The sequence below is a fragment of the Triturus cristatus genome, chromosome 8 (genome assembly GCF_964204655.1).
Source record: "Triturus cristatus chromosome 8, aTriCri1.1, whole genome shotgun sequence".
NCBI classification, from domain to species: domain Eukaryota; kingdom Metazoa; phylum Chordata; class Amphibia; order Caudata; family Salamandridae; genus Triturus; species Triturus cristatus.
Window position 1 is genome coordinate 445,712,335 of NC_140591.1, and position 22,123 is coordinate 445,734,457.

A 22,123-nucleotide genomic window follows, 5' to 3' on the forward strand; every position below is an offset into this window, starting at 1 on the left:
TTTGTATGATTCTTGCTCGCCTACATTTCTTTAGGAGATTTGGGTTTCCAGTGATCACATTTTATATCTACGGTAGTTGAGATATATCTATAGGAGTTTAATTTCGAGTTTGTAGATACAGTTATCCTATTCCTGGTACTCATTAGGTAACTGTCCATTCCCTGAATATCCAACCCCTTTCAGCACAGAGCAAGATCCATCGGAGGACCAGAAATTGGAAAGTAAGTAAGGGCCCAGTCTATGCTACAGCAATATCTTCACTGATCAAATAAACCTTCCAGTCCCTCAAAACATTTTGAGAGTGAAAAAGCCATGACAACTTTGTGTGGTTTTTGGACAAAATATCAGAAAATTATATTGTGATACAAAAATATTGTGACAAGAATATTGTGACATCAAAAATATCCTGGACAGAGGTAGAACCAAGCGGCCATCATGGCGAATGCGCTCTGAGCAAGCTCCACGGGCCCGCATCAACAGCCTTTAAAAATCCTCCCGGATGCAATCTCCTTCGCCAACCTGGGGGATCCTGACTGCCTAGCAACCGCTGGAGAGGCGTGGGGGGCTGCCTTTGGGTCGACGAAATGACCGTGGGACAACCTACGATTTGCTGTGCGGTTGCCTAGCATGCTCAATCAGCCGCAGACGGGTTTAGGCTCTGCGTGCCTCCGGGAGGGGGTGGTGCAGACACACAGAGATGCTTCTGGAGCCCAGTGCCGAGGACGAGCTATGCCAGGAACAGCGTCACGGCGAGGAACCCCACCGAGGATGAATATCTCCCAGGCATCCGCAGAGGCCCGGACACAACGCTGAGGCCAGCGGCGCTCAATCAGCAGTGAAGTGGTGACAGGGCAGCACACGAGGCACTGACCCAACGACAGCCACCCAAGACAGAGGTGAGGCACCCACTAGGGAGAAGGGGCGTGCTCCCGGTCACAAAGGTGGCTGGGCTAGACCTGGTGCAGCTTGCGGTCAGAAGGGGTCCTCCCTTAGCCGCCCCTGATACAGAGCTTGGTAGCAGTGCATGTGGCAATAGCCCCTCCCAACCAATGGAGCTGAGCCTCAGCGGTCTACCCTGGTGACCGAGCACGTGCACCATGGGACCCTGGGAGACGGCCAATGCCACAAACTAAAGGCCATGAAGAACCTCCTGCACATCATGCCCAAAGAAAAGGCCCCTGGGCCCAGCTCTAAACAAAGCACCATGGATCAGTTCACAGCGACAGCTGTGCAACCCCCAGATAACATGGACAATGCGACAGGCCTGCTTGATAATGCTGCTCTCCTGGCTGCCATTATCCAGTCTAGGCAGGCGCTTGAGGCCCAAATTGGAAGCAACACTCCTGCACCAAGACCTTTGCAATGCCATGGATCGCATAACAGAGGCAGAGACAAGGGATTCGGGGGTGGAAGATGCCGTATCCACGCTCCAACACAAAGTCACTACCGTGGAACAATTGACCAAGGGCCTGGCCCTAAGGGTTGAAGATGCAGAAGGGCGGGCTTGACGAAATAACCTCTGTTTTGTGGGCTTCCCTGAGAACTGTGAGGCGACGATAGCGAGCTGATTGTGACCTGGTGTCATTCTAAACCTTAGCCAGTTTGCGCATAGAGAACGAAGCATTAACTAATTGTGTTTTTTGAGTTTCCCTTCCCTATCTATCCTATGCACAAGCACAATTTTTCTCTCCATTTTCACACTCCCTTTGGAGCAACTTTTCTGTTGAGAGCATTTATCTACTGTGATCTGTTATAAAAACTATTGAAAATAATAAATTGTCACCACTGTTGATATATCGGATGCATTTTTTGTGTCATTTGAGGATGTACAGATTTGCAAATTGAAGAATTCAATTTGCATCAGTGTTCTTATATTAATCATATACATATGTGTTGGTTTGAATCGTAAAAGTTTTTTCCTATACTAAAGTATAACAAACAATTAGTCTGGGATCAAGTTAACATGAACGGAAACACAGTATACAGATACATTTTTCATACGAATACAAAAATATGAAGTTTCCAGATTAGATAATCATGTAGCCAGCATTGATCAGTATGATAATGTATGTCTTATTGGTTGCTTGTTGGAGACAGGCTCATCATGGTGACATCCTATTGGGTGCATCTCATGGAGTATTAACCAATAATGCCATTCAGTGTCTGTGTTCAAACCTCTTTGGAACGTGTCAAAGTGTATAATGAAGGCACTCTTTTGTCGTAGTTTAAGTTCAAAATCACTCCCTCATTGATTTTGCTTCAATTTGAATAAGACACAATAGGAAAAAGTACGGTGGTGTGGGTGATGGTTGTTGAAGTGCTCCACTAGTGTCAATTTTTGTGGATATTACAGAAGTGCTCCCGGGTTCTCATTTTAAACGGTCTGATGGGACTACCTATGTAGTGCTGATTACATGGGTAAGTTATTAGATAGACCACGTTTGTGTTGTCACAATTTATGAAATCACATATTTTGTAAGCGTATTCATTTATTGAACGTTCCTTAGTTTTTCATGTGCCCAATTTGCAATTTGATCAGATTTTGAAGGTATGAAAGCCAGTTGGCTGTTGAAGGAAAGTTGTATGTTCCTTTTTATATTGAAGAAAGGAAGGGGACAGTGTGTCCCTCAAGTTCAACACCCATTTAAAGCTGGTTTGGATGTCATCCTTTAAAGTGGGATTACTGGTGAGAAGGGACCAGTGTTTCTATAGTGTCTTGCAATATGGTGGTGACCATGGCTATATTTGGTAATCAAGCTAATGGTTGGCTGGCTTTCATTTTTCTCGGTACCGATGAGGTGGACTCCAGTGCTGGCGAACACTACTCCATCGCCGTCAGAGTGGTGGATTCCCGCCGAGCCAATTTAGATTTCATAGTTGTGCTGGCGGGGTACTAGCGGCGGTTCCCAGATGTTGTGAGTCCGTCACGGTACACGCTCAACAATAGACCATCACTGTGGCCATTGGATGGATGCTAGCAGAACACACCTAATGCCCATTGGCCAAATGCAAAAACCTACATACCACACTATAAAACACACCCCATTTCAGACCATGATCCTTTACCATTCCAGCTCCACCACGGATTTTGGTCCCAGAGGGTCTGCCAGTGACCTATGGTTTTCTGTTTTTCATTCTCCCTCTCTCCTGTTCCTTTATCCCTTTTCTTTTAATACCTTGTAGTTAATAATTTACTTATTTTTCATTGTGTGCACAAATCAAGGCCCCAAAGATCCACATTTTACTGCGGGAGAATTGTCAGTCATGGTGAATGAAATCCTAAGAGTAGAGCCACAATTGTTTGGAACCCAAGTCCAAAATACACCCCTATCACAGAAAAGGCAAATGTGGGCCAGACTAGTTAACAGAGTGAATACGGTAACTGTCAACCTGTGCACACAGGGGGAAATTATAAAGAGGAGGAATGATCTGCGGGTGACAGTGCATTCCCTTGCCTCCAAGCATCACATGGAGGACAACAGGACTGGTGGTGGCTCTCCTATGCCCCCAGTACCATTCATGCCCTGAGAGGAGAAGGTCTTGCAGGGCCTACATACTGAAGACTTGACAGCAAAACCTGGCGGAGTGGCGTCTGGTAAGTGACACTTTGGAAAGTCACAATAAACTTCAATGTCCTGTTTGTTCTCAAATCATCTGATGCCAATGTGTTCTGCACATATTTATATAATATACAAAGCTCAAAGTATCAGTATCAGTAATTGTTTAAAATTACATGTGTCAATCTCACATGATGGTATGGTACCTGTAAGCGTTACAATACCAAATAACCCATTACCCATATGTGTCTAGCCCTTTTCCATTGCATATTTGCCACATGTATTTTCCACTAAACATTTTGTACGTGTTGGGAAGTTGTCTTTGAAATGACTAAAACTATCATGATGCCCTGTCTCTTTTCCTCTAAAGAATATTGCAATGTCATGCTGCATATTCTGTCTTTCCTAACAGATTTCAACATATGGTAAAGTATCATGTAGTGATAAATCCCTTTTCAACATTTTCAAATGAAAATGGTCTGTGTTGTTTTGTGAATGTTGTCCTGTTCCATTCAACCAATTGTATTGATGTCATGAGTTTCACAAACCAAACTGTGCTGACAACAATATTTGTCATGTATGCAAATGACTATACTGAATATAAGTGGTACTTGCAAATATAGACACTGCACTGTTCACATGATGACTAATGTCAAACATCCTTCCAACTAGTGGAAATGTCTGTTTTGCAATCAGTTAGGCTTTGAAATTGTCAATTGCTCAATTCACCTCTCCACAGTATTGGGCTGAAATGTTGGGGAGGTGTCAGGTATACTCCCTAATACTTTCATTAACATTTCAGGATATCTGATTACCTGTTTATTAGAGGTTCTACCGAATGAAATGGAAACACGCATTTGTAATATGTTCAATACCATTGGAAGGTATCTTCACAATAATCTTAAGATTTGAATGTACAATACAAACTTTTTCTAAGAATGTTCTCAACTTCTCAATAGGTCACACTGGCTAAGCACGTGGGTGGGTTCCAGCACTGTAAGGAACACACACTCCAGCCCAGGATCAAGCCTTCAGTGATGACAGCACTCCTGGTGATATGGAGAAGCTTTAGGAGCCTGGTACAACTGTTCAGTCCAGGCTGTCAGCTCAAGTGACACTCCCTGCACCCATAATACACCTCTCACCCCATCTATTACACCTCAACAACATGAAGACTGCACTTCCTGTGTCCCTCCTAATGTGACACCAATCATGTGCCACCAATTCCTGGGTGATGTGAGACCACACCACATCCAGCTCATCCAGGACCCAGTCTGATAGGACATTCTGGGTCAAGGGCACAGGGTAATGGGGTTGTGGGAGAGGGTTTGTGGACCAGCATACTGAGTCCACTGTGTTCACTGACACCCAGACAACCAACGACCAAGTCTTGGGAGTCTGCCATCAGTCCCAAGACATGATAGGCCAGGTACTCACAAAGCTCCAGGAAATAAATCAGTTGCAGAGGGAGTACAACCACCAGATGGAGGCCTATGACTCTAATATGGGCTCCCTGATTGGGGTGTTGCAGAACATTTATACTCACATTTGCAGGGCTTTCCCACCACTATCTATCCCTTCCTGTGGCCCTATACCATCAGAGCCATATACATCGGCCACAGGAAGGGAAGCACTGCCACTGGAATAACCACTTGCAGCTCCCTAACTGCTTCAGCTGTGGTTCCGCCCTGCAGGGCAGGGGAAGTCCATGCAGATCACCAGGAGGTGAGGATGGCAAGACCTCTGCCCCCACCAGCAAAAAACTTTGACGCTAATTTCCCGCCAGTCTGTGCCTGCCATTCACTCTGTGGACTATTTATGGGCACATTTGCCTTTCTGATGCCAGTAGTATTTTGGACATTGGCTTCAAACATTTTTTGATCTACAACTAGGATTTCATTCAACATGACTGACTTCTTCACTTTTACCTTCACTTTTGTTTTGTTCACTCACTTTATTTTCATCATGTTTGGTACAATATATCTGCTACTTAAACAATCATAGACTGGCGTTGTTTATCTCTACTCTATCAATGCATTTGTTTAATTCCATCATAACTTGACAATAACAGAACATCAAAAGATTGTGTAAAGATAGATTAGGTATTGTTTATTTCAATTTACCAAACATGATTTCCAAAACATGTCATACCGTTCAATCACAATCTACTATGTTTCTCCCATTTGCCCAATACTTGTCCGCCAAAATTTGCACTAACATAACAATCCATGCATTATAATAACACACAGTGTCAGCTTTCACGTTTCCAGTTCCAGACCTTGCCACCATGGAAGAATGGGATATGTCTAAAACAATAAGATATAATAGGCACATTTTTATTGATTCATATTATCAGCTGGAACCAGATCTACTGACTCACATAAGGAAGCCCACATCAAGAGCACCAAGAGACAAAAACATGGGAGCACTGCATTTTGTGGCTAGAGGATCATTCCAAACCACTGTTCCAGTATCAGGTGGAATCTCAAAACCAGGTTTCCGTGGTGTACCAAAAGGAGTATGTCCTACAATGAGGAGACACATCAACAACTACAGACACTTTACACACAACGAGGATTTTGCAATGTAAAGGGAGATTATCATGATTTGGCTCCACTATCACATTTGTTTTGGGCAAATGATGGCCCACATATATCTTTAATACCATTACATGACAGAGAATAAATCCAATGTAATCTTCAAATCTCCCATCCAAGTCACCTTGGTATAAGATTTGTACATCCAAAATTTGTGTCTGTCTTTCCCAGGATCAACCCAGGTTCCCTTTCTGCTTGAAAACAGCAGCATATAGCTGCAAATGTCTAAAAGAAGATGACATGGTAAAGGACCCTAAAACAGATAAACATTACCAATCCCACAAAACATGGTCGCCACATTACAAAGTCAACCTTTGAGGGGCACATTAGTCAATGTGTTCTCACTTTGATCCACAAACATCTTTGGCCTGATTGCCCCAGAACTTGGTCTTCCCTGCAAAGTACCTCCACATACTTCTCTCATCACCACATCAATAGTTAGTGTAACATTGAAAGACATGGCATGTAAAGATATACTTATACTCATGAGAAGAAGTTGTCTATGATATATAGCTGTAAGTCAACTCCTTCCTCTTTACCACTATCATCTTCATTTGGCATATCAGGATTCTCACACAGAGCCTCTTCATGGTCTCAATCCTCTGCGATGTAAGGGATGTTCCGTCGCAAGGCGATGTTGTGGAGCATGCAGCAGGCCACGGTGATTTGGCACACCTTACTGGGTGAGTGGAGGAGGGCTCCACCAGTTTTGTCCAGACATCAAAATCTGGCCTTTAGGAGCCCGAAAGCCAGTTCCACCGGCCGCCATGCTCATCCATGAGCCTCATTGAAGCAAACTTCCCCTGGCGTTGTTGGATTCCTCAGCGGTGCGAACAACTATGGTCAGTTGGGATAAGCTGAATCTACTAGATGGAAGACAAAAAAGGCCCAAAATTATGTAACACAACTTCAGATCATGCAACTAGCAATACCCTAAACAATATTATGAATGATTGTACTGGCCAACAAACCAAGCCCTCTTAGGTTCAAGTTGAGACATTTGCAGGGGTATGCGGCTGTTCCGTAGTACAAAAGAATTTTCATGGGCAGAGCCAGGGATTGGGCACACACGTTTGTGATGTATATGTTTAATGTACTTGTGGCAAGTTGCCAAATAGCCTCTTGATAAATGGTAAATTCATCATAAACTCTTTACACCTGGAGATATGTCTGTACTGTGTCCAACCCAATTGAAAATGACATTAGCTATGTGTATAGTCCCACAAATCATTCAGCCTAGAAAACGGCTCACCAAAATGTATTTTGGGAGCTACCAGTAGCTCCCAGACTCCTTCAAAGTGGTGCACAGTCATGAGGTGACTTATTGGATAAGCACTAGGTGACCCTTAAAGGTGATGAAATGCAGTGTTCATGTGACATCATGATCTTCAGGCTGCAGAAGGCAAGGCTAGTCATTGAACAGTGCTCATGCAAATTAATGGGCTAGGCTGGGCCTGAGTCACAGGGTCATACAACTGATGCACTAAGGTACAGCTACCTAAAAAATATCTCCTATGCAGGTCAGAATTTGAGGTGTGCTCAGATTATGCCCCTGAATGCTTTTAGATGGACAACAGTTGAAAGGGAGAGTTCCCTGACTTTTTGAGCCAACAACTCTTTTAAATGGACTAACATTTTTAAGAATTTCATGTCCAAACATCAGGACCCTTTTTCACATTGGCCTCTATTCACTGTGCCAGAATCAGAATTATTTAGCCTTCAGTAGTTCACAATCTTTCGCATTGATCAGAAGTAGGTCACATCACAAATTATATAGGGGACCCTGGGCTAGATGATGTCACAGGCCTGGACTTGGGTGTTGAGACCATGACATGGGATGAGGGTTTACAACAAACAAATGATGGACGGAATGCTGACAATGCATACATTCTCCCCCAGTCAAGAGATCTGGGTTAAATCCATCGTTCTTTTGCCCACTCCACCACCCCAGTTTAGACATGGCCATATGCAAATCAGTCTTGACCCTGTGCCTCATGGGAACAGTCCAGCCCGAACTGCCAAGCCATGTCTTCCCTGGACCAGAATCAAGCATCCTAGGACCGGTTTCTGGCTATCAGCCGTCATCAGCCAGGATAGCTTGACTCCAGTGGCGTAGTGAGCACGGGTCCCACGTCTGGGAATACCCATCCCACTTGGGGCGAAAAGCGTTACAACAAACAAATGATGGACGGAATGCTGACAATGCATACATTCTCCCCCAGTCAAGAAATCTGGGTTAAATCCATCGTTCTTTTGCCCACTACACCACCCCAGATTAGACATGGCCATATGCAAATCAGTCTTGACCCTGTGCCTCATGGGAACAGTCCAGCCCGAACTGCCAAGCCATGTCTTCCCTGGACCGGAATCAAGCATCCTAGGACCGGTTTCTGGCTATCAGCCGTCATCAGCCAGGATAGCTTGACTCCAGTGGCGTAGTGAGCGCGGGTCCCACGTCTGGGAATACCCATCCCACTTAGGGCGAAAAGCGTTACAACAAACAAATGATGGACGGAATGCTGACAATGCATACATTTTCCCTCAGTCAAGAGATCTGGGTTAAATCCATCATTCTTTTGCCCACTACACCACCCCAGTTTAGACATGGCCATATGCAAATCAGTCTTGACCCTGTGCCTCATGGGAACAGTCCAGCCCAAACTGCCAAGCCATGTCTTCCCTGGACCGGAATCAAGCATCCTAGGACCGGTTTCTGGCTATCAGCCGTCATCAGCCAGGATAGCTTGACTCCAGTGGCGTAGTGAGCACAGGTCCCACGTCTGGGAATACCCATCCCACTTAGGGCGAAAAGCGTTACAACAAACAAATGATGGACGGAATGCTGACAATGCATACATTCTCCCCCAGTCAAGAGATCTGGGTTAAATCCATCGTTCTTTTGCCCACTACACCACCCCAGTTTAGACATGGCCATATGCAAATCAGTCTTGACCCTGTGCCTCATGGGAACAGTCCAGCCCGAACTGCCAAGCCATGTCTTCCCTGGACCGGAATCAAGCATCCTAGGACCGGTTTCTGGCTATCAGCCGTCATCAGCCAGGATAGCTTGACTCCAGTGGCGTAGTGAGCACGGGTCCCACGTCTGGGAATACCCATCCCACTTAGGGCGAAAAACGTTACAACAAACAAATGATGGACGGAATGCTGACAATGCATACATTCTCCCCCAGTCAAGAGATCTGGGTTAAATCCATCGTTCTTTTGCCCACTACACCACCCTAGTTTAGACATGGCCATATGCAAATCAGTCTTGGGCTGGACTGTTCCCATGAGGCACAGGGTCAAGACTGATTTGCATATGGCCATGTCTAAACTGGTGTGGCGTATTGGGCAAAAGAACGATGGATTTAACCCAGATCTCTTGACTGGGGGAGAATGTCTGCATTGTCAGCATTCCGTCCATCATTTGTTTGTTGTAACGCTTTTCGCCCTAAGTGGGATGGGTATTCCCAGACGTGGGACCCGTGCTCACTACGCCACTGGAGTCACGCTATCCTGGCTGATGACGGCTGATAGCCAGAAACCGGTCCTAGGATGCTTGATTCCGGTCCAGGGAAGACATGGCTTGGCAGTTCGGGCTGGACTGTTCCCATGAGGCACAGGGTCAAGACTGATTTGCATATGGCCATGTCTAAACTGGTGTGGCGTAGTGGGCAAAAGAACGATGGATTTAACCCAGATCTCTTGACTGGGGGAGAATGTCTGCATTGTCAGCATTCCGTCCATCATTTGTTTGTTGTAAAGCTTTTCGCCCTAAGTGAGATGGGTATTCCCAGACGTGGGACCCGTGCTCACTACGCCACTGGAGTCAAGCTATCCTGGCTGATGACGGCTGATAGCCAGAAACCGGTCCTAGGATGCTTGATTCCGGTCCAGGGAAGACATGGCTTGGCAGTTTGGGCTGGACTTTTCCCATGAGGCACAGGGTCAAGACTGATTTGCATATGGCCATGTCTAAACTGGTGTGGCGAAGTGGGCAAAAGAACGAGGGATTTAACCCAGTTCTCTTGACTGGGGGAGAATGTCTGCATTGTCAGCATTCCGTCCATCATTTGTTTGTTGTAAAGCTTTTCGCCCTAAGTGGGATGGGTATTCCCAGACGTGGGACCCGTGCTCACTACGCCACTGGAGTCAAGCTATCCTGGCTGATGACGGCTGATAGCCAGAAACCGGTCCTAGGATGCTTGATTCCGGTCCAGGGAAGACATGGCTTGGCAGTTTGGGCTGGACTTTTCCCATGAGGCACAGGGTCAAGACTGATTTGCATATGGCCATGTCTAAACTGGTGTGGCGAAGTGGGCAAAAGAACGAGGGATTTAACCCAGTTCTCTTGACTGGGGGAGAATGTCTGCATTGTCAGCATTCCGTCCATCATTTGTTTGTTGTAACGCTTTTCGCCCTAAGTGGGATGGGTATTCCCAGACGTGGGACCCGTGCTCACTACGCCACTGGAGTCAAGCTATCCTGGCTGATGACGGCTGATAGCCAGAAACCGGTCCTAGGATGCTTGATTCCGGTCCAGGGAAGACATGGCTTGGCAGTTCGGGCTGGACTGTTCCCATGAGGCACAGGGTCAAGACTGATTTGCATATGGCCATGTCTAAACTGGTGTGGCGTAGTGGACAAAAGAACGATGGATTTAACCCAGATCTCTTGACTGGGGGAGAATGTCTGCATTGTCAGCATTCCGTCGATCATTTGTTTGTTGTAACGCTTTTCGCCCTAAGTGGGATGGGTATTCCCAGACGTGGGACCCGTGCTCACTACGCCACTGGAGTCAAGCTATCCTGGCTGATGACGGCTGATAGCCAGAAAACGGTCCTAGGATGCTTGATTCCGGTCCAGGGAAGACATGGCTTGGCAGTTCGGGCTAGACTGTTCCCATGAGGCACAGGGTCAAGACTGATTTGCATATGGCCATGTCTAAACTGGTGTGGCGTAGTGGGCAAAAGAACAATGGATTTAACCCAGATCTCTTGACTGGGGGAGAATGTCTGCATTGTCAGCATTCCGTCCATCATTTGTTTGTTGTAACGCTTTTCGCCCTAAGTGGGATGGGTATTCCCAGACGTGGGACCCGTGCTCACTACGCCACTGGAGTCAAGCTATCCTGGCTGATGACGGCTGATAGCCAGAAACCGGTCCTAGGATGCTTGATTCCGGTCCAGGGAAGACATGGCTTGGCAGTTCGGGCTGGACTGATCCCATGAGGCACCGGGTCAAGACTGATTTTCATATGGCCATGTCTACACTGGTGTGGCGTAGTGGGCAAAAGAACGATGGATTTAACCCAGATCTCTTGACTGGGGGAGAATGTCTGCATTGTCAGCATTCCGTCCATCATTTGTTTGTTGTAACGCTTTTCGCCCTAAGTGGGATGGGTATTCCCAGACGTGGGACCCGTGCTCACTACGCCACTGGAGTCAAGCTATCCTGGCTGATGACGGCTGATAGCCAGAAACCGGTCCTAGGATGCTTGATTCCGGTCCAGGGAAGACATGGCTTGGCAGTTCGGGCTGGACTGTTCCCATGAGGCACAGGGTCAAGACTGATTTGCATATGGCCATGTCTAAACTGGTGTGGCGTAGTGGGCAAAAGAACGATGGATTTAACCCAGATCTCTTGACTGGGGGAGAATGTCTGCATTGTCAGCATTCCGTCCATCATTTGTTTGTTGTAACGCTTTTCGCCCTAAGTGGGATGGGTATTCCCAGACGTGGGACCCGTGCTCACTACGCCACTGGAGTCAAGCTATCCTGGCTGATGACGGCTGATAGCCAGAAACCGGTCCTAGGATGCTTGATTCCGGTCCAGGGAAGACATGGCTTGGCAGTTCGGGCTGGACTGTTCCCATGAGGCACAGGGTCAAGACTGATTTGCATATGGCCATGTCTAAACTGGTGTGGCGTAGTGGACAAAAGAACGATGGATTTAACCCAGATCTCTTGACTGGGGGAGAATGTCTGCATTGTCAGCATTCCGTCCATCATTTGTTTGTTGTAACGCTTTTCGCCCTAAGTGGGATGGGTATTCCCAGACGTGGGACCCGTGCTCACTACGCCACTGGAGTCAAGCTATCCTGGCTGATGACGGCTGATAGCCAGAAACCGGTCCTAGGATGCTTGATTCCGGTCCAGGGAAGACATGGCTTGGCAGTTCGGGCTGGACTGTTCCCATGAGGCACAGGGTCAAGACTGATTTGCATATGGCCATGTCTAAACTGGTGTGGCGTAGTGGGCAAAAGAACGATGGATTTAACCCAGATCTCTTGACTGGGGGAGAATGTCTGCATTGTCAGCATTCCGTCCATCATTTGTTTGTTGTAAAGCTTTTCGCCCTAAGTGGGATGGGTATTCCCAGACGTGGGACCCGTGCTCACTACGCCACTGGAGTCAAGCTATCCTGGCTGATGACGGCTGATAGCCAGAAACCGGTCCTAGGATGCTTGATTCCGGTCCAAGGAAGACATGGCTTGGCAGTTCGGGCTGGACTGTTCCCATGAGGCACAGGGTCAAGACTGATTTGCATATGGCCATGTCTAAACTGGTGTGGCGTAGTGGGCAAAAGAACGATGGATTTAACCCAGATCTCTTGACTGGGGGAGAATGTCTGCATTGTCAGCATTCCGTCCATCATTTGTTTGTTGTAACGCTTTTCGCCCTAAGTGGGATGGGTATTCCCAGACGTGGGACCCGTGCTCACTACGCCACTGGAGTCAAGCTATCCTGGCTGATGACGGCTGATAGCCAGAAACCGGTCCTAGGATGCTTGATTCCGGTCCAGGGAAGACATGGCTTGGCAGTTCGGGCTGGACTGTTCCCATGAGGCACAGGGTCAAGACTGATTTGCATATGGCCATGTCTAAACTGGTGTGGCGTAGTGGACAAAAGAACGATGGATTTAACCCAGATCTCTTGACTGGGGGAGAATGTCTGCATTGTCAGCATTCCGTCCATCATTTGTTTGTTGTAACGCTTTTCGCCCTAAGTGGGATGGGTATTCCCAGACGTGGGACCCGTGCTCACTACGCCACTGGAGTCAAGCTATCCTGGCTGATGACGGCTGATAGCCAGAAACCGGTCCTAGGATGCTTGATTCCGGTCCAGGGAAGACATGGCTTGGCAGTTTGGGCTGGACTGTTCCCATGAGGCACAGGGTCAAGACTGATTTTCATATGGCCATGTCTAAACTGGTGTGGCGTAGTGGGCAAAAGAACTATGGATTTAACCCAGATCTCTTGACTGGGGGAGAATGTCTGCATTGTCAGCATTCCGTCCATCATTTGTTTGTTGTAACGCTTTTCGCCCTAAGTGGGATGGGTATTCCCAGACGTGGGACCCGTGCTCACTACGCCACTGGAGTCAAGCTATCCTGGCTGATGACGGCTGATAGCCAGAAACCGGTCCTAGGATGCTTGATTCCGGTCCAGGGAAGACATGGCTTGGCAGTTCGGGCTGGACTGTTCCCATGAGGCACAGGGTCAAGACTGATTTGCATATGGCCATGTCTAAACTGGTGTGGCGTAGTGGGCAAAAGAACGATGGATTTAACCCAGATCTCTTGACTGGGGGAGAATGTCTGCATTGTCAGCATTCCGTCCATCATTTGTTTGTTCTAACGCTTTTCGCCCTAAGTGGGATGGGTATTCCCAGACGTGGGACCCGTGCTCACTACGCCACTGCAGTCAAGCTATCCTGGCTGATGACGGCTGATAGCCAGAAACCGGTCCTAGGATGCTTGATTCCGGTCCAGGGAAGACATGGCTTGGCAGTTCGGGCTGGACTGTTCCCATGAGGCACAGGGTCAAGACTGATTTGCATATGGCCATGTCTAAACTGGTGTGGCGTAGTGGACAAAAGAACGATGGATTTAACCCAGATCTCTTGCCTGGGGGAGAATGTCTGCATTGTCAGCATTCCGTCCATCATTTGTTTGTTGTAACGCTTTTCGCCCTAAGTGGGATGGGTATTCCCAGACGTGGGACCCGTGCTCGCTACGCCACTGGAGTCAAGCTATCTTGGCTGATGACGGCTGATAGCCAGAAACCGGTCCTAGGATGCTTGATTCCGGTCCAGGGAAGACATGGCTTGGCAGTTCGGGCTGGACTGTTCCCATGAGGCACAGGGTCAAGACTGATTTGCATATGGCCATGTCTAAACTGGTGTGGCGTAGTGGGCAAAAGAACGATGGATTTAACCCAGATCTCTTGACTGGGGGAGAATGTCTGCATTGTCAGCATTCCGTCCATCATTTGTTTGTTGTAAAGCTTTTCGCCCTAAGTGGGATGGGTATTCCCAGACGTGGGACCCGTGCTCACTACGCCACTGGAGTCAAGCTATCCTGGCTGATGACGGCTGATAGCCAGAAACCGGTCCTAGGATGCTTGATTCCGGTCCAGGGAAGACATGGCTTGGCAGTTTGGGCTGGACTTTTCCCATGAGGCACAGGGTCAAGACTGATTTGCATATGGCCATGTCTAAACTGGTGTGGCGAAGTGGGCAAAAGAACGAGGGATTTAACCCAGTTCTCTTGACTGGGGGAGAATGTCTGCATTGTCAGCATTCCGTCCATCATTTGTTTGTTGTAACGCTTTTCGCCCTAAGTGGGATGGGTATTCCCAGACGTGGGACCCGTGCTCACTACGCCACTGGAGTCAAGCTATCCTGGCTGATGACGGCTGATAGCCAGAAACCGGTCCTAGGATGCTTGATTCCGGTCCAGGGAAGACATGGCTTGGCAGTTCGGGCTGGACTGTTCCCATGAGGCACAGGGTCAAGACTGATTTGCATATGGCCATGTCTAAACTGGTGTGGCGTAGTGGACAAAAGAACGATGGATTTAACCCAGATCTCTTGACTGGGGGAGAATGTCTGCATTGTCAGCATTCCGTCGATCATTTGTTTGTTGTAACGCTTTTCGCCCTAAGTGGGATGGGTATTCCCAGACGTGGGACCCGTGCTCACTACGCCACTGGAGTCAAGCTATCCTGGCTGATGACGGCTGATAGCCAGAAAACGGTCCTAGGATGCTTGATTCCGGTCCAGGGAAGACATGGCTTGGCAGTTCGGGCTAGACTGTTCCCATGAGGCACAGGGTCAAGACTGATTTGCATATGGCCATGTCTAAACTGGTGTGGCGTAGTGGGCAAAAGAACAATGGATTTAACCCAGATCTCTTGACTGGGGGAGAATGTCTGCATTGTCAGCATTCCGTCCATCATTTGTTTGTTGTAACGCTTTTCGCCCTAAGTGGGATGGGTATTCCCAGACGTGGGACCCGTGCTCACTACGCCACTGGAGTCAAGCTATCCTGGCTGATGACGGCTGATAGCCAGAAACCGGTCCTAGGATGCTTGATTCCGGTCCAGGGAAGACATGGCTTGGCAGTTCGGGCTGGACTGATCCCATGAGGCACCGGGTCAAGACTGATTTTCATATGGCCATGTCTACACTGGTGTGGCGTAGTGGGCAAAAGAACGATGGATTTAACCCAGATCTCTTGACTGGGGGAGAATGTCTGCATTGTCAGCATTCCGTCCATCATTTGTTTGTTGTAACGCTTTTCGCCCTAAGTGGGATGGGTATTCCCAGACGTGGGACCCGTGCTCACTACGCCACTGGAGTCAAGCTATCCTGGCTGATGACGGCTGATAGCCAGAAACCGGTCCTAGGATGCTTGATTCCGGTCCAGGGAAGACATGGCTTGGCAGTTCGGGCTGGACTGTTCCCATGAGGCACAGGGTCAAGACTGATTTGCATATGGCCATGTCTAAACTGGTGTGGCGTAGTGGGCAAAAGAACGATGGATTTAACCCAGATCTCTTGACTGGGGGAGAATGTCTGCATTGTCAGCATTCCGTCCATCATTTGTTTGTTGTAACGCTTTTCGCCCTAAGTGGGATGGGTATTCCCAGACGTGGGACCCGTGCTCACTACGCCACTGGAGTCAAGCTATCCTGGCTGATGACGGCTGATAGCCAGAAACCGGTCCTAGGATGCTTGATTCCGGTCCAGGGAAGACATGGCTTGGCAGTTCGGGCTGGACTGTTCCCATGAGGCACAGGGTCAAGACTGATTTGCATATGGCCATGTCTAAACTGGTGTGGCGTAGTGGACAAAAGAACGATGGATTTAACCCAGATCTCTTGACTGGGGGAGAATGTCTGCATTGTCAGCATTCCGTCCATCATTTGTTTGTTGTAACGCTTTTCGCCCTAAGTGGGATGGGTATTCCCAGACGTGGGACCCGTGCTCACTACGCCACTGGAGTCAAGCTATCCTGGCTGATGACGGCTGATAGCCAGAAACCGGTCCTAGGATGCTTGATTCCGGTCCAGGGAAGACATGGCTTGGCAGTTCGGGCTGGACTGTTCCCATGAGGCACAGGGTCAAGACTGATTTGCATATGGCCATGTCTAAACTGGTGTGGCGTAGTGGGCAAAAGAACGATGGATTTAACCCAGATCTCTTGACTGGGGGAGAATGTCTGCATTGTCAGCATTCCGTCCATCATTTGTTTGTTGTAAAGCTTTTCGCCCTAAGTGGGATGGGTATTCCCAGACGTGGGACCCGTGCTCACTACGCCACTGGAGTCAAGCTATCCTGGCTGATGACGGCTGATAGCCAGAAACCGGTCCTAGGATGCTTGATTCCGGTCCAAGGAAGACATGGCTTGGCAGTTCGGGCTGGACTGTTCCCATGAGGCACAGGGTCAAGACTGATTTGCATATGGCCATGTCTAAACTGGTGTGGCGTAGTGGGCAAAAGAACGATGGATTTAACCCAGATCTCTTGACTGGGGGAGAATGTCTGCATTGTCAGCATTCCGTCCATCATTTGTTTGTTGTAACGCTTTTCGCCCTAAGTGGGATGGGTATTCCCAGACGTGGGACCCGTGCTCACTACGCCACTGGAGTCAAGCTATCCTGGCTGATGACGGCTGATAGCCAGAAACCGGTCCTAGGATGCTTGATTCCGGTCCAGGGAAGACATGGCTTGGCAGTTCGGGCTGGACTGTTCCCATGAGGCACAGGGTCAAGACTGATTTGCATATGGCCATGTCTAAACTGGTGTGGCGTAGTGGACAAAAGAACGATGGATTTAACCCAGATCTCTTGACTGGGGGAGAATGTCTGCATTGTCAGCATTCCGTCCATCATTTGTTTGTTGTAACGCTTTTCGCCCTAAGTGGGATGGGTATTCCCAGACGTGGGACCCGTGCTCACTACGCCACTGGAGTCAAGCTATCCTGGCTGATGACGGCTGATAGCCAGAAACCGGTCCTAGGATGCTTGATTCCGGTCCAGGGAAGACATGGCTTGGCAGTTTGGGCTGGACTGTTCCCATGAGGCACAGGGTCAAGACTGATTTTCATATGGCCATGTCTAAACTGGTGTGGCGTAGTGGGCAAAAGAACTATGGATTTAACCCAGATCTCTTGACTGGGGGAGAATGTCTGCATTGTCAGCATTCCGTCCATCATTTGTTTGTTGTAACGCTTTTCGCCCTAAGTGGGATGGGTATTCCCAGACGTGGGACCCGTGCTCACTACGCCACTGGAGTCAAGCTATCCTGGCTGATGACGGCTGATAGCCAGAAACCGGTCCTAGGATGCTTGATTCCGGTCCAGGGAAGACATGGCTTGGCAGTTCGGGCTGGACTGTTCCCATGAGGCACAGGGTCAAGACTGATTTGCATATGGCCATGTCTAAACTGGTGTGGCGTAGTGGGCAAAAGAACGATGGATTTAACCCAGATCTCTTGACTGGGGGAGAATGTCTGCATTGTCAGCATTCCGTCCATCATTTGTTTGTTCTAACGCTTTTCGCCCTAAGTGGGATGGGTATTCCCAGACGTGGGACCCGTGCTCACTACGCCACTGCAGTCAAGCTATCCTGGCTGATGACGGCTGATAGCCAGAAACCGGTCCTAGGATGCTTGATTCCGGTCCAGGGAAGACATGGCTTGGCAGTTCGGGCTGGACTGTTCCCATGAGGCACAGGGTCAAGACTGATTTGCATATGGCCATGCCTAAACTGGTGTGGCGTAGTGGACAAAAGAACGATGGATTTAACCCAGATCTCTTGCCTGGGGGAGAATGTCTGCATTGTCAGCATTCCGTCCATCATTTGTTTGTTGTAACGCTTTTCGCCCTAAGTGGGATGGGTATTCCCAGACGTGGGACCCGTGCTCGCTACGCCACTGGAGTCAAGCTATCTTGGCTGATGACGGCTGATAGCCAGAAACCGGTCCTAGGATGCTTGATTCCGGTCCAGGGAAGACATGGCTTGGCAGTTCGGGCTGGACTGTTCCCATGAGGCACAGGGTCAAGACTGATTTGCATATGGCCATGTCTAAACTGGTGTGGCGTAGTGGGCAAAAGAACGATGGATTTAACCCAGATCTCTTGACTGGGGGAGAATGTCTGCATTGTCAGCATTCCGTCCATCATTTGTTTGTTGTAACGCTTTTCGCCCTAAGTGGGATGGGTATTCCCAGACGTGGGACCCGTGCTCACTACGCCACTGGAGTCAAGCTATCCTGGCTGATGACGGCTGATAGCCAGAAACCGGTCCTAGGATGCTTGATTCCGGTCCAGGGAAGACATGGCTTGGCAGTTCGGGCTGGACTGTTCCCATGAGGCACAGGGTCAAGACTGATTTTCATATGGCTATGTCTAAACTGGTGTGGTGTAGTGGGCAAAAGAACGATGGATTTAACCCAGATCTCTTGACTGGGGGAGAATGTCTGCATTGTCAGCATTCCGTCCATCATTTGTTTGTTGTAACGCTTTTCGCCCTAAGTGGGATGGGTATTCCCAGATGTGGGACCCGTGCTCACTACGCCACTGGAGTCAAGCTATCCTGGCTGATGATGGCTGATAGCCAGAACCCGGTCCTAGGATGCTTGATTCCGGTCCAGGGAAGACATGGCTTGGCAGTTCGGGCTGGACTGTTCCCATGAGGCACATGCTCAAGACTGATTTGCATATGGCCATGTCTAAACTGGTGTGGCGTAGTGGGCAAAAGAACGATGGATTTAACCCAGATCTCTTGACTGGGGGAGAATGTCTGTATTGTCAGCATTCCGTCCATCATTTGTTTGTTGTAACGCTTTTCGCCCTAAGTGGGATGGGTATTCCCAGACGTGGGACCCGTGCTCACTACGCCACTGGAGTCAAGCTATCCTGGCTGATGACGGCTGATAGCCAGAAACCGGTCCTAGGATGCTTGATTCCGGTCCAGGGAAGACATGGCTTGGCAGTTCGGGCTGGACTGTTCCCATGAGGCACAGGGTCAAGACTGATTTGCATATGGCCATGTCTAAACTGGTGTGGCGTAGTGGGCAAAAGAACGATGGATTTAACCCAGATCTCTTGACTGTGGGAGAATGTCTGCATTGTCAGCATTCCGTCCATCATTTGTTTGTTGTAATGCTTTTCGCCCTAAGTGGGATGGGTATTCCCAGACGTGGGACCCGTGCTCACTACGCCACTGGAGTCAAGCTATCCTGGCTGATGACGGCTGATAGCCAGAAACCGGTCCTAGGATGCTTGATTCCGGTCCAGGGAAGACATGGCTTGGCAGTTCGGGCTGGACTGTTCCATGAGGCACAGGGTCAAGACTGATTTGCATATGGCCATGTCTAAACTGGGGTGGTGTAGTGGGCAAAAGAACGATGGATTTAACCCAGATCTCTTGACTGGGGGAGAATGTCTGCATTGTCAGCATTCCGTCCATCATTTGTTTGTTGTAACGCTTTTCGCCCTAAGTGGGATGGGTATTCCCAGACGTGGGACCCGTGCTCACTACGCCACTGGAGTCAAGCTATCCTGGCTGATGACGGCTGATAGCCAGAAACCGGTCCTAGGATGCTTGATTCCGGTCCAGGGAAGACATGGCTTGGCAGTTCGGGCTGGACTGTTCCCATGAGGCACAGGGTCAAGACTGATTTGCATATGGCCATGTCTAAACTGAGGTGGTGTAGTGGGCAAAAGAACGATGGATTTAACCCAGATCTCTTGACTGGGGGAGAATGTCTGCATTGTCAGCATTCCGTCCATCATTTGTTTGTTGTAACGCTTTTCGCCCTAAGTGGGATGGGTATTCCCAGATGTGGGACCCGTGCTCACTACGCCACTGGAGTCAAGCTATCCTGGCTGATGACGGCTGATAGCCAGAAACCGGTCCTAGGATGCTTGATTCCGGTCCAGGGGAGACATGGCTTGGCAGTTCGGGCTGGACTGTTCCCATGAGGCACAGGGTCAAGACTGATTTGCATATGGCCATGTCTAAACTGGTGTGGCGCAGTGGGCAAAAGAACGATGGATTTAACCCAGATCTCTTGACTGGGGGAGAATGTCTGCATTGTCAGCATTCCGTCCATCATTTGTTTGTTGTAATGGGATGAGGGTTGGCAACAGGTCATTATTAGTGATTGACGATCAGCTGACTATGAAACAGCAAGAAGCGAAGACCACTTCTATTTGCTTCACTATTCTCAAATGGCTCCATAAGATATTATGGATGCTGCCTGAATCTACTCAAAGAACAGTCATCCAGGCCTTAATCATGTTGAGGTTTGATTATGGCAACGTCCTTTATCTAGGAGCAAATAGGGAGTTAGTTCGCAAGCTGCAGGTGGTGCAGAATCCTGCGGCCAGGCTACTTCGCCATGTACCGAAAACATCCTCCATCACAGGCACTTTACGTGATCTCCATTGGCTCAGGATTGAGCAACGGATGAAATTTAAGGCCTTATGCTATATGCATAAGATTAAGCTAGGTGCAGCACCCCACTGCCTATGCTCCCTAGCCCAGACATATCTTCCGACCTGTCTACTTCGCTCCTCATCCCAAACTAACTTCATAGTTCCTAGATTCAAACTCTCACCTATGGGCGGACGCTCATTCTCGTATCTGGCCCCAATGTTGTGGAACTCACTACCTTCCCTACTTCACCAAGAAATTAGCCATAAAAGCTTCCGCAAAGGCCTGAAAACCTGGCTATTCAACCAGTAAAAGCTGTCTGCTTTGTCTGCAATCTGTCCTGTGCGCCGGGAAACCTCTGGGTGGCTGTACGCCTTATAAATGTAATTATAATAATATCAAAGTGTGTATGATGATATTGGTTTAGATCAGCATGTGACAATACACATGCTGTATGGTTACTGGTATTATGCTACTGAGAGCTGTAGACAATTTTTGTGACAGCAATACCGACAAACCAAAAGTCTCAATACAATGTTTGTTTTTTCCTTTCATGTATCCATACAGGTCAATATGGAAAGCCATAACCAGGAAGGTGCTGAACCTGGAGGTCTACAGGCAGCGCAGCGTCCATTGCCCCAAGAGGTGGGAGGACCTAAGAAGCTGAACTCAGAAGATCACAGAGGTCCAGCTCAGGAAGTCCTCCCACACACACTGACCCCCCGAATCACTTGCATTCTTGCAGTGGCCCATCTGGAGCTTGATAGGCAGTTAAGGGCCCAACAGCAACAACAAGGGGGTAAGTTCTTAGCAGAGTTACACATGTCACATGAACCATTTTTAGTTACAACCAGGAGTTTTGCCATCAACATTCAGGGTGACACATGTCCAACTCTCAAGAAGAGTTCATGAAGGTGTAAGTTTTGTACAAGGTGTATGAGAATGAGCTTTGGCTATTGTTTTGGATTAAGTTCCCACCTGATTCCTGTCCCCAACCATTGGATCTTTCTGAGCAGACACACGGCTACCTAAACTCTACATATACATCATGTTGTTTTATGTCATGAGTGACAGTTGTAACAAACAGGCAACTTGTCTTCATTGTGTCAGGTGTGATTTTCCTTCACTGATGTGGATGATGTCTTGTTTGCCCTATTACACATGCCATAGCATACTAGGCACTTATGATACAGTGGATATACTAACTGTCACATTGGTAAGTTAGAATTCTACATAAACCA

At 48.3% G+C, this 22,123-nt stretch overlaps 1 protein-coding gene across 3 annotated transcripts in view; it reads left to right on the forward strand.

Moving 5' to 3' along the window:
• Positions 1 to 22,123, forward strand: part of LOC146802275 (uncharacterized) — a 275,082-nt gene that overhangs the window by 82,244 nt on the left and 170,715 nt on the right. For all 3 annotated transcript variants that reach the window (XM_085621850.1, XM_085621849.1, XM_085621851.1), the window contains one exon: positions 21,450 to 21,681. In XM_085621850.1, the coding sequence (XP_085477976.1) occupies positions 21,456 to 21,681 (226 nt within the window). In that variant the 5' untranslated portion in view covers positions 21,450 to 21,455. The remainder of the gene's footprint in view (positions 1 to 21,449; positions 21,682 to 22,123) is intronic.